The sequence below is a fragment of the Heptranchias perlo genome, chromosome 12 (genome assembly GCF_035084215.1).
Source record: "Heptranchias perlo isolate sHepPer1 chromosome 12, sHepPer1.hap1, whole genome shotgun sequence".
NCBI classification, from domain to species: domain Eukaryota; kingdom Metazoa; phylum Chordata; class Chondrichthyes; order Hexanchiformes; family Hexanchidae; genus Heptranchias; species Heptranchias perlo.
The window spans coordinates 23,283,703-23,297,679 of NC_090336.1; the positions used below are offsets into that span (position 1 = coordinate 23,283,703).

The 13,977-nt window shown below is 42.5% G+C and overlaps 1 protein-coding gene across 1 annotated transcript in view; it reads left to right on the forward strand.

Moving 5' to 3' along the window:
- The first annotated feature begins 895 nt into the window (after nt 1-895).
- The window catches only part of myrf (myelin regulatory factor), a 277,298-nt gene continuing 264,216 nt past the window's right edge, over nt 896-13,977 (forward strand). Inside the window, exon 1 of the mRNA XM_067993584.1 lies at nt 896-1,007. Coding sequence (XP_067849685.1) covers nt 896-1,007 — 112 coding nt within the window. The remainder of the gene's footprint in view (nt 1,008-13,977) is intronic.

Sequence of the window (13,977 nt, forward strand, 5' to 3'; positions counted from 1 at the left end):
GAAGCAGATATGGAAATGAGTGGTTTTAGCTATTGTGGCTAGGGTGTGGGGTTTGAAGTTCAGCTCAGGATCAAACAGGACATGACATAACAACACTGTGTTCAGCTGGACTGAGCATTCAAAATACATGAGTCCAAGATTGCCCTGGAGAGTAAGGACAACCCCAGACTCCTTTTCTCAATGAATAGCCACTTCCTATGATACCCTTCTGCTGCTGTCCCATCCTCACCTCCAATGTCAATTGTGTGGAACTCATGAATTTTCTGTTCAGCTGCCTCAACCTCCTTTTCCATTTCAACTGTCTCCTCCGCCTTCTCCCCAAGATACAATATTGCCCAACTCTGCCCCTTCCCCACTCCCTCTGAAACCTTAATTCCATGCCTTTGTCACTTCCAGGCTTGACTACTCCAACATTCACCTTACCAGCCTCCTAAATTCCACCTAACGTAAACTACCACTCATCCATCCCTACATTGCAGAAGAGACTTTCATTACAGCAGACTGGGCTGGATTTGAACCCAGTTGCCACAGAGTGTCATCCATTACATAGAATTAGATAAAAAGTACAACACGGAAACAGGACAGTTGGCCCAACCAGTGTTTTGGTAATTATTCTCCGTGTGAGAAGTGTTCCTAATACCATGTGCCTGCCCTGTTCCCGTACCCCTTTATTCCCTTTCTCTTCAACCACAAAGTGCACACTGTGCAGTGTACATGGTACAGAGAGCTGATGTGTGACTTTTACAAAGCTGCTTGTGGATGGACTTGACGATTGATTTTGTGGAGTGGTAGCAGTGGTAGAATGAACTGTTGCACTTACCTCTTGGGCCAATATCTGTTTGCGTTTGCTTTTCTACCGAGGGCACTGGGTTATCATATTTGGGTGGGGTTAAGCATGCCGCGTGGTGATGAAACTATGTACGTAGTGGCTCCTGGCACACCAGATGGCCACAGGCAAGAGGATAGCAATGAGGACCAAATGGAATGGAGATTCTTCACTGTAAAGAGTGAGTTGGTTAAAGCAGTGTGAAACTGAGCCAGATAGATCAGAAAGTCCCAGGTTCAGTTCCTGGTCTCTGCTGATTCAGCTACCCTCAGATGGGGAGGCATCTCAGGTGCTCCATATAACCCGAAGACTCCTAGGTTAGGGAGTGGGAAGGGGGGGGGGGTGGAATTCTGAGTTGGGGGGGGTTTATAAATGAAGAAACCCTCCAGTACATGATTTTCTGTGATTGGTCTATTTTCAAATATACTTGTTAGCTCACAGCGCTGTGCTTGACTGGGTAATTTCGCCAGTCTCAACTGAAGTCGTTTTGGGAAATTGCACAGCTCTATTCATTCAAATGTGTGTCACACTTCATTTCAGCCATTGTTTGCTAACAACTGGCTCCCACTCAAAGCTGGCTGAAGTATCCATTGTGGAATGCCTTATTTTTTTTTCCAATTTGTTTCCCCTCTTCTCCTGCTAGGATACGGTTCCACAGGAACTGCAGCCAACCTGTCTTCATAACATCACAAGGTGATGTTGATCGAAGATTACCTTTAAGCTCATTTCCTCTCATCCTTCCTGAGTACCAAGCCTATTGCCTTCCCATTACATCATCGATGTGTCTCCTAAATGAGGCCTGTGTTTTGGCCTCAACCAAAACCAACCTTCATGGCGATCCATTCTAGCTGTTGCTCATTCTCAATGTGGAGAAATGCTTCCTGACATCATTCCTAAACTTGCCCATCACAACCTGCAATCTCTGCCATCTTGTTCTGCTGGCCTAGTGTATTTGAAAGTATTGTTTCAGGTTTACTTTCTATATCCCATTAAGTAACTTACATATTTTTGAGAAGTCCCCTCAGAGATATCTCATTTCAAGTCTGAAGGCCCCTAGCTTATCAAGTTGTTCCTCATAGCTCTTGCCTATAACACTGGGAATCAGCTCTCCTCCGTACTGCCTGGATGTCCCCCCTGTGTCTCGGTGAGAAGCGCTGTATGCAGTACTCCTAGGGTTGCCAACTGTGGTTGGATGTATTCCTGTAGGTTTGAGCACGTCATGATCAATCACGTGACGATCTATTGCCACATTAACATTTTATAAGATTGTTAATTTACTGCAACATGATCAATTTTTGTAAGTCTCCAGAAAGAAACCTAAATGCATTATGTTATAGTTGCATCGGAGTGTCATTCATTGGGAGCACGCACCTCTCTGTAATATAACGGGGATATATGCTACACTCCACCGCTATCTCTACTCCTTTATTTTTGCTCTATCACTCCATTATTTACTCCCTTCTGCCTTCCTGACATTTTTTCTTCTTTGTCAGTCACAGTGTTGACAGAGACAGTTCCTTAAGTAATTCAGTCGCCCGTTTGTCATATTTATGTCGCCGTCTCTGTCCCTTTATTATCTGTTTTTGCCTCTGTTCCATGAGTCTATTTATCCGCCACTTACATTTCAAAGCATACAATTTATAGAGCTGAATGTGGTATTTGCCTGTGTTCCGGGACTTCCTGCATTAGATGGAAGGAGTTACACAGCAGCTGCAGCCTGAGAGACCAGAAAGTGACATTGCACATGTTATCACTCCGGCAGTAGATGCATCTCTGCTATTGTGTAAAGCCCTAAAACATTAGCGTTTGAATGAAATGCGGCACCTCAAATGCCTGGCTTCAGTTTTACACTTAAATAGTATAGCGATTTTCTTTTGAAGACATTATTATTGCCTAATTATTACCGTGGTTTTATACAACAGTTAAAGCTGAATTGTGATTCTGGCTTTAATGAAAGTGCAACTCGATAATCCTATATAGGCATTAAGTTGTTGTCTTTAAATTGTCTGATATTCCTCATGAATTGGATTGAGTTTGCGTTATTTATGGTGTTGTAATGAGAAGGTGTTTGAAAAATGGATTTACTTTGACCATTTCTGAAACCGATCATTTCTGTCGATTGAAAATGTTCTCCGATGCGCTATTTTTCTTCAATCAGTGAGGATCAGCAAATGCAGTTTATTTCCCCTAACCTGTTCTTTTCCCCTGGTCTGCTGGACATCCCATGGTCTGGGGGCGGGAGCAGCAGCCTGCGAGGCTTGAGGTCCCCCCCCCCTGCCAACCACAGAGTTGGGATTGCCCTTTGACTGTCTACTCGCGATCCCGCAAGCTCCATCACTTGGAGAGGGCACACCCAACACTGAGGCTGACAGTGATCAGCTCATTCATTTCAAAAAAAGAACGACAGAGCAGGACCCCATGGAATATGCAGGGACGCCACAAATGGGGACAACGCATTCTGGAGAAGAAAGTCCGGAACCTGAAGTGCAATCTCCACGTCCGACGATTTTTCTCCTGGGTACCTTGCAGCAGTGCCCGGGAGATTAATCTTCCATTCCGGGAGACTCCCGGACAATCCAGGAGGGTTGGTAACCCTATGTACTCCTTGTGTAGCCTAACCAGGGCTCTGTATAGCTTTATCAGGGTCTCTGCTTATTTAAACTGAACTGATTTGGCAGTATATCCAGTGTCCTATTTGCTTTCTTTATTGGTATCTCGCACTGTGCAGACATAGTGGGCTAGATTTTCCAATTAGGCCTCCAATCAGGCAGGCATTCATCATTATTAGCACCCACCCAACTGTGAGCTTGCTTGTAATGCATTCATCAAGGCCCTAGAAGGGGAACTAAGAGTTTTCAGAGGACTGTTGTAAGATTAAAGGAATTTTTCTGTAAATTAAAATAAATGTTGGTAAAGACAAAAGCAACACTTTAGTGACAAGGAGGCTGTTTCAGGAATGTTAATGAAAGGTTCATGGATAATTTCAGGGAGCTATGTATAAGCTCAGGAAGTGTGAATAAGATAAATTTGTTGCTGTATGTTCGGCAAGCTTTGCCTAGCTGGGTATGTCTGGAATGACGCAATGGCCCCAAAATCCCATGTGACCAATTGTGTTGGGTTTGTAACACTGAGCCTGGACTCGTGTCTGCCAATAGGAGGATAGAGCAGATGAATGTGTGGCTGGAGAGATGGTGCAGGAGGGAGAGCTTTAAATTTCTGGGGCATTGGGACCGGTTCTGGAGGAGGTGGGACTTGTATCCTTGCGAGGAGGTTTGCTAGTGCTGTTGGGGAGGGTTTAAACTAACTTGGCAGGGGGGTGGGAACCTGAGAGGAGATTCAGAAAGGAGAGTAACAAAGCTGGAAGTGGAAGGCAGAAAAGTAGTAAGTAAAATTGGAAGGCAGCGGAAACAAAGGCCAGCAGCAAATAAAGTCAAAATAGGAAAAAATGTTAAAAAGGCTAAATTAAAGGCACTTTACCTGAATGCACGCAGCATTCGCAACAAGGTAAATGAATTGACGGCACAAATACAAGTAAATGGGTATGATCTAATTGCCATTACAGAGACGTGACTGCAGGTTGACCAAGGTTGGGAACTGAATATTCAAGGATATTCGACATTTAGGAAGGACAGGTAAAAAGGAAAAGGAGGAGGGGTAGCGCTGTTAATAAAGGATGAAATTAGTACAATAGTGAGAAAGGATCTAAGCTCAGAAGATCAAGATGTAGAATCAGTTTGGGTGGAGCTAAGAAACAGCAAGGAGCAGAAAACATTGGTGGGAGTTGTTTATAGGCCACCGAACACTAGTGGTAATGTAGGGCACGGTATAAAGCAGGAAATTAGAAGTGCACGTAACAAGGGTAATACAGTAATCATGGGGGACTTTAATCTACATATAGATTGGACAAACAAAATTAGCACTAATACTGTGGAGGACGAATTCCTGGAATATATATGAGATGATTTTCTAGATCTGAATTTTGAGGAACCAACTAGGGAACAGGCTATTTTAGATCTAGTATTGTGCAATGAGAAAGGGTTAATTAATAATCTTGTTGTAAAGGAACCCTTAGGGAAGAATGACCATAATATGATAGAATTCTTCATTAAGTTTGAAAGTGATGTAGTTCAATCTGAAACTAGGGTCTTAAATCTAAACAAAGAAAACTACGAAGGTATGAGGCACAAGTTGGCTTTGGTTGATTGGGGAACTACATTAAAAGGTATGACGGTGGACAGGCAGTGGCTAGCATTTAAAGAATTAATACATAATTTGCAACAAATATATATTCCTTTAAGACACAAAAACCCAACAGGAAAAGTGGTCCAACCGTGGCTAACAAGAGAAATTAAAGCTAGTATTAAATCAAAGAAAGAGGCATATAAAGTTGCCAGAAAAAAGCAGTAAGCCTGAGGATTGGGAGCGTTTTAGAATTCAGCAAAGGAGGACCAAGAAATTGATAAAGAAAGGGAAAATAGAATAAGAGAGTAAACTAGCGAGAAACATAAAAACGGACTGTAAAAGCTTCTGTAGGTATGTAAAAAGGAAAAGACTGGCGAAGGCAAATGTGGGTCCCTTACAGACAGAGACGGGATAATTTATAATGGGGAATGGCAGAGAAATTAAACAAATACTTCGTGTCAGTTTTCATGGAAGACGACACAAGAAATCTCCCAGAAATACTAGAGAACCAAGGATCTGTTGAGAATGAGGAACTGAAGGAAATTAGTATTAGTAAAAAAATAATATTAGAGAAATTAATGAGACTGAAAGTCGATAAATCGCAAGGACGTGATGATCTACATCCCAGGGTTTTGAAAGAGGTCGCTATAGAGATAGTGGATGCATTGGTTGTCATCTTCCAAAATTCTATAGATTCTGGAATGGTTCCTGTAGATTGGAGGGTAGCAAATGTAACCCCACTATTTGAGAAAGGAGGGAGAGAGAAAACAGGGAACTACAGACTGGTTAGCCTGACATCAGTAGTAGGGAAAATGCTAGAATCTATTATAAAGGATGTGATAACAGGACACTTAGAAAATAATAATAGGATTTGGCAGAGTCAACATGGATTTATGAAAGGGAAATCATGCTTGACAAACCTATTGGAGTTCTTTGAGGATGTAACTAGTAGAATAGACAAGGGGGAACCAGTGGATGTGGTATATTTGGATTTTCAGAAGGCTTTCGATAAGGTCCCACACAGGAGGTTGGTGAACAAAGTTAGAGCACATGGAATTGGGAGTAAAATACTGGCATGGATTGAGAATTGGTTAACAGACAGAAAACAGAAAGTAGGTCTTTTTCAGGTTGGCAGACTTTGCCTAGTGGGGTACCGCAGGGATCAGTGCTTGGGCCCCAGCTATTCACAATTTATATTAGTGATTTGGATGAGGGGACCAAATGTAATATTTCCAAGTTTGCTGATGACACAAAACTAGGTGGGAATGTGAGTTGTGAGGAGGATGCAAAGAGGCTTCAAGGGGATATAGACAGGCTAAGTGAGTGGGCAAGAACATGGCAGATGGAATATAATGTTGAAAAATGTGAAGTTATCCACTTTGGTAGGAAAAACAGAAATGCAGAGTATTTTTTAAATGGTAAGAGATTGGGAAATGTTGATGTACAAAGGGACCTGGGTGTCCTTGTACATGAGTCACTGAAAGCTAACATGCAGGTGCAGCAAGCAATTAGGAAGGCAATTGGTATGTTGGCCTTTATTACAAGAGGATTTGAGTACAGGAGTAAAGATGTCTTACTGAAATTATATAGGGCCTTGGTGAGACCGCACCTGGAATATTGTGTACAATTTTGGTCTCCTTACCTAAGAAAGGATATACTTGCCGTAGATGGAGTGCAGCGACTGATTCCTGGGATGGCGGGATTGTCATATGAGGAGAGATTGAGTAGACTGGGCCTGTATTCGCTAGAGTTTAGAAGAATGAGAGGTGATCTCATTGAAACATTCAAAATTCTTACAGGGCTCGACAGGGTAGATGCAGGGAGGATGTTTCTCCTGGCTGGGGAGTCTAGAACCAGGGGTCACAGTCTCAGAATAAAGGGTAGGCTATTTAGGACTGAGATGAGGAGAAATTTCTTCACTCAGAGGGTGGTGAATCTTTGGAATTCTCTACCCCAGAGGGCTGTGGAGGCTCAGTCATTGAGTACATTCAAAACAGAGATCGATAGATTTCTAGATATTAAAGGCATCAAGGGATATGGGGATGGTGCAGGAAAATGGCATTGAGGTAGAAGATCAGCCATGAACTTGTTGAATGGCGGAGCAGGCTCGAGGGGCCGGATGGCCTACTCCTGCTCCTATTTCTTATGTTCTTGTGTTCTTACACTCTGCACCGCTGACGACCCCCCCCCACCCCCAAGAATTTGCAGGATGAGCTCATTTAAATACTCATTGGAGGTAAAATGGGATTTTTGTGCTGGGAGTGCTTGGAAATTAGCCTTTAAAAAGCCAAGACTGGCTGAAGATTGCAACAGCCAGCTGGGGAGCAGCAAGTAAGTAGGGAATTGTTTGACTCAGTGAGTTGGCTGTCAGGTAGCTCATGTGTGATTTTGTGCCACTTTTAAAGAATGTCTTCCACTGGAGGATCTAGCAGAAGGGAGCAGGGCATTGCAAGGAGGCAGAAAAGAGAACACAATTTCAGTGAGATGGACCTCCAAACCCTCCTCGATGAGATGCAGTTTTAATGCTGCAGCACCACCGAGATTTTGTGGCCAAGTAATGGTGGGTTACCTTTTTGGTGGCTGAAATCCCACTGGGTGCCCGCCGTGCATACAGAGTGAACCCAACCCAGCATCCTAGAAGGGTAAGCAGAAATCCCAATCCGCTGGAATACTGCCATCGTGGGGTCGGGGGGGGGGGGGCAATTCCAGCCTTAATGTCATGGAGAACACACATTGAAGCAGGACAAAGGTATATTTGGTCACAAAGCTGCTGGGATGTACACACCCAGTGCCTCTGTTAGGTGAGACCTGTAAACCTGACAATCGCCTTTAAGAAGTGGCTGTGAGAAATGACTAGGTTTAATGATTACCCAATGTGTTTCCGAAGAGGAAGTAGAACTCTTTCTGCACAAACAGCATTACTTTGCAGTAATTTTATATATAAAATCATTGACTTCATGAGGAGACTGTTGTGTAAGAAACATCATAAACAAGTTAAAAGCAGAGCTGTCAACATTGGAGAAATGAGATCTCCAGTTGTGAGCGTATACCTGAAGTGTCATCTCCACCAAAAAACATATATGTGGTAAAAAGTGACAATCTCTTGCATGGTCCGAAGAGAGTGACAAAGGGGGTATTAATATATTCTTCTCTCCTTCTGCCTCTTAGTCTCTTTTCCATGCCCTTGTCTTTTTTCTCTTTTTTTCTCTCTCTTTTTCTGTATTTTCTCTCTACTCACAGGTTGCTTGGCATTGGGAATTGCAAGTGTTTTCTCTTGCTTATAAAATGTAGCTATGCAAGACTTACAGACTTAATAGAGAATTTTCCCAATTAATATTTACTTACTGCTACACATGCTGGGATCGTCTCACCTCCATAGCTTTTACCTGTTTTTCTGCATTATCCAGCTAGAGGGTGCAACAATGCGATTTCCTACCTGAGACTCACTGATGTGAGAGAGTTGGTCGGCCTGGTTAAAAGAGTATGTTTGAGATGAATTAGAAGGTAAATGTTGTTAAGACTGGGATGGTTGAGGGGATGATTGGGGTTCTGAAGGCAAGGTTTAACTGCCTTGTTGGATCTGGAGGGGTACTGCCTCAGCTCATCTGCTGCTGAAACCCTCATCCATGCCATTGATACCTCTAGAATCGACTATTCCAATGCTCTCCTGGCCAGCCTCCCACCTTGCCCCCTCTGTAAACTTGAGCTCATCCAAAACTCTGCTGCCTGTGTCCTAACTTGCACCAAGTCCGGTTCACCCATCACCCCTGTGGTCTCAATCTGGCAATGCCTTGATTTTAGAATTCTCATCTTTGTTTTCAAATCCGTCCAGGGCCTCATCCCTCCCTATCTCTGTAACCTCCTCCAGCCCTACAACATTCCGAGATCTCAGCGCTCTTCCAATTCTGGTGTCTGGCACACCCCTGATTTTGTTTGGTCTACCATTGGTGGCTTCAGCTACCTAGGTCCTGAGCTCTGGAATTCCCGCCCTAAACCTCTCCACCTCGCTACCTCTCCTCCTTTAAGACACTCCTTAAAACCTACCTCTTTGACCAAGTTTTTGGTTACCTGTCCTAATGTTTCCTTATGTGGCTCAGTGCCATATTTTGTTTGATAACGCTCCTGTGAAGGGCCATGGGATGTTTTACCACGTTAAAGGCATTTGTTGTTGTTATGTTCCCGAGTGGGAGGCTGGAAATGGAAAACTAGGAGGAGGTGGTCCTGGCATCACTACATCTTTCTGGCTTTCCTACCAACTCTAATACCTAAATATCTGTCTTCATGACTCCCATTAGCCAATATGTCATTTATCTTAACCCAACCAATAACAAAGTCAGATCAAAGATTAAAATCATATTTATTTTACAATAAGTGCTCAAACCTACATTTTATCACTGTTTCCCCAGGTTGCCTCAATATGCCTTTCTAACATCTATCCCGGTGTTGTGCTTATGTGCCATGTGAGAGCTAATGTCCCGAGAGATAGTTGGCTGCTGGGATGGTACAAGAAGTTTGTGGGACTGAGGTGGCCCTCATCTCATGACAGCTGATTCACGGGAAGGATCTGCTGTGGGCTGCATCTCGTGCAATTTGCCTGGGCAACCTGACCCTTCAGCCTATGAGGGGCTAGATCGGAAGCTTGGCATGTGCCGCTATCCTGAGAAACTGCAACCTCATGTTAGAAGACTCCAGCCACTGGTACTAGGCTCAGGTTCAAGATGGGATGATCAGTAAGATGGTAGATCTAATGGAGGTAATTGTCGCCTTCCCCGCCTGGGTAGTAATCTGACGGAGCAGAGCACCTGCCCATTGTAGAACCTGTCCGATTTTCATCCCATTGATTTCCTAATGACAGAAATACATCCCATCATGTGTACCTGTCACTTGCTCCATAGCAATGCTGCCTGCTAGGCACTCTAGTGTTCAGACTGGGATGGAGGATGGACTTAAAAGTTAAAAGGCCACCTTTCCTAGTGTAGTCAACCTCAGGGGATGGACTATATTGATCAAGGTGGGATTTAAAAAAAAATGTATTTCCTGGTTCTGGAGGCCTCCTGCCCAGGGCCTGCCCCAGCTATTTTCCACCCCCTCCTGGGGGCTCCCTAACAAAAGCAGGAATCTCGCTGGCATCCTGCTAAAATATTGCAAATCAGCCTGACCCCAGAAAATAGGGCAAGTGCAAAGTTTACCCAGTGCTGAGTTTAGGCCAGGATTCCACCAGAACAGACAATTGCAGCTGTTGTGTGTAATTTTATGTAGTCTAACTTTAAAAGGGCAACAGTGTGCAGAAAAACCTCAGAGGGATGGCTGTGAGATTAGGGACTTATGAAGAGAGACTCAGGGTGAACTTGTTTTCATTGGAGTAAAAAAAAAATTAATCAAGGTCATCTGGTTATTTAACATTTTGAGAGGCACAGATAATGCAAATGGAAACAGATTATTGGACTGTAAACAAAGGACTATGGATGCAAGTGCAAAATGAATTATCTTCAAATGGGCCGGGGGCTTAGAAGAAGCTTTGGCTTACAAAGTGTCAGATAGGTAGGACAGGCTGCCATTTAAAGCAGTTCATGTTGTATCAATTAACACCTTTAGAAAAGCTGGATCATAACCATTTAGGAACAGAATAAATGATCTGGAGATAAGTACAGGTGGGAATGATCAAACAGTCCACAGAACATGGCAGATCCTGTGCTGCCGGCAGCATGAAAATATCACCTAGGAAAACCAAGTAGGCCAGGGTGGAATAGTTTGTTTGGATAGATATTCTGGAATTTGGCTCAATCCCTTGGGGTGGAGACTTCAGTGAGAAATTTTGTGGAACTTTCTCTCGGGAGATTAAACAAACTGGTTGCCCATGGTACAATAGATTGTATATTTCCTGTGGAATGAGTGGGCTGAATGGCTGGCTGACCATTTCTTATTCCTTGCTTTCTTATATTCTTAGCAGCAAAATTGAAGGACTGACCTGGCTACATTTTGTGACACTAGTCCTTTCCCCTAATTTGAATAGGCTCCCAGCACATGAAAAAAACTTGCCCAGGGGACTTGTTGGCAGCGGGGTTGCGGGGGGAGACACACCAAAATCTGGTGGGGCAGCAGCTATTAAATGGCTGAAGCTCACCATTAAAGGAGTAGTTTTGGTGTTGGCAGAAAAGTGGACTAATTGTTCAGAATGACTCAAAGGAGTAATGCACGGAAAAATGCTCCTTTTGATGCTGAAAATTTGGACGTTCCTGTTGCATCAAAGGAGGGTGGTCCTACTTGGGTCGGAAGGCCTTCCCCAAATAAAAGCTAAGTGCTGGCTGCATGGAGGGAGTTACCTGCAATCACCTAGGACATCTTGTACCTCGCTGCAAATGAGGACGACATTTGTTGGTATTAGGGGCCATCAAGAATGGCACAAAATTAAAGTGACAAATACTTGGATAAGTAGAAGGGGAGAGAAAGAAGGGTGGTTGTTGAAGTCAGATGATACATTGTTTGATAATAACAGGAACACTGTACCTTGTAATGCACAATATATAAGTTTGAGCTATGCTTAACCAGACCCTGTCTCTTTATGACCACAGAGGCACATTCTATAGTCATTTAAAAGCTAATTGCTGTTGCTGTGGGGAATTTGTAGGTAAATTAGCAACTGCTTATAAATCTATGGCTTCTGTCTATGGAGAGAGGCCAGGTTATCAAAGTCAGAAGAAACCAACAGGAAATTACTGGCTTTCTTTCTCTTTAAAATTTTCTTGTAAAATGCAACTTGGTCATTGGTATATTCCCTTTCTGTTCAGTTGTGATTTTTTTTTTTGCTGTTTTATGAATGTGATATTTGAACCAATCAAGTGTGGTACAGAGACATTGCATGTGTGGTAGATGCACTGGTACAAGACTTTTATATATTTATTCTATATTAAAAATCTTATGTCTGCATATACTTCCTGTCTACAAAACCTTACATCCTGCTGTTAACTTTTCCTATTATAAATTCCTATGTCTACATTTATTATAGAAACTGCCCATGTAAACTTGTCACACTGTAATTACACAGTCCACCAGTGGTGGCACTGTAACTCCTTAGTTTTACGTCTCTCAACCCCTCAGCCTGTACTGCAGAGAAATTCCTATGTTCCAATCAACTCTACTTCCCCAAATTGTCATTTTTTACCATAAATTATCATATAAATTTAAAGTATCATATAAAATAATTCCAGCATGCATGATTTTAAAATGCATGCCATGGTCCAGTTATCCTCTGCCCTTTAACCCCACTTCACCTGAAGACTACACTTGGTCTTGACTCCCCATGTGAGATTGACCAGTATAGATAATATTCAAACCTCATAATAACTGTAATGAAGTGATATCCTTGGATGATAAATTCTTGGATGTGAATCACATCAAGCCCAGAGAAAGGGAATGGATGCTCACCTAATAGAGTGGAGAGAAACCTGACTAGGTGAGGCCCTGCTTCCTGAAGCTTGTTGTCCTGTCAGTTGTTTGTGGTGGTTGTGATGGAAGTTATGCTCCATCCTGCAGTGAATTATAAAATTGTGATATTATATGGGTTTTCATTTATTACTTGAATTAGATTGAATTAGTGTTTGCTTTTTTGAACTAACTGGTGCTTTGCTAAATCACATGCTGAGACTGGAATCAGTCTGTATACTGTGAAGCAGGCCAGATTAATTGATCTGCTAATTAGTCAAACAAGGGCTACTGTGTTTGTAAGAGAGGCAGATAAATATTGGGCCAGAATTTACTGGCAAAATAAGGGTGAGTTTACCGTGCATGCCGTTATTATTGTGTAAATAACCCAGCTATTTGTGGTGAGGAAGAGGTACGCTGTGAGTTGTGAATTGCCACAAATTGCTGGACGATTTGTGCCGATCCACCATTAGCCTCGTGAAAATGGGAGCTCACCGTCAACGTCCCCGTGAGTTTCAAGAAATTGCTGTATTTGCGCAGCTTAAAACGAATTAAATTCACCGCAGAAAGTTGGGGCTGGTACTTAATAACGTAAGGACCCTTTTAGTGATGAGTTCCTGCAATGCCACTCAACATCTCCGGTCCAGAAAGGAAACAACTGAAACTGTGGAGTCTCAGTCCTTCCTACACGTAGTAAATTGTTCTTAGAGGTTTTTAGAATTTAAAATTAAAAAAAATTTTACTGTTCCTTTCTGTCTCTTTTCTCTCTTAATTCCAATCTTTCTTTCCCTCTCTTTATTTCTCTTTCTGTACCTAATTTGATTCTACTTCACCCTATTTACATTCCGTCATTCCTCAGTTTCTTTCTCCATCCTTAAAACTCATTGGTTAAGGAGATAGAGTGTTGGTCCCATCATTCACCAAGGTTCCAGATGCCTGTTATCAGGTGATACTTTCAGCAATTTGCAGCACAAAAGATTTTCGAGCTGAAGGGCAAGGAAAAACAATCTAACAAATGGGGCATGCTGCAAGATGCCTCACTCCAGCAAATTCTGGGCCATTGTTTATAGCAAGTAGCAATTGGGTAATGCAGACAATGGATTATGAAATGTAAGTATCTCTTACCATTGTGTCTTTGATTGACAGTTTGATTGACAGTTCCTTATTCAGGACCCTAATGATAAGGGAATACATTTTGTAGGCAATTGCTCAATTTAATCATTTATCTTCCACATTACAGCAATGAGCAAGAACTCTGTGGACGCACAGGCCTGCTACACATAAACAATCGTTAAAAGAATCAATAAAAGGACCCTGAAATGATTCCAAGAATTCAAATACTTTTTGTTATTTTGATTTCAGTTGTTCTTGACAATTTTCAGTGCATAGTCCAGCTGTACAAGAGTATATTGTTAGCTCTGAGGTACATTGCTACCGTTCAACACATGCATTAAATTGTATGTTTTAGTTCACAGGAAATGCAGTTCATCTATGGAAACTGCAATTTTTGTTGTGAACACGCATAAACAAAGTTGGGAGAAATCATA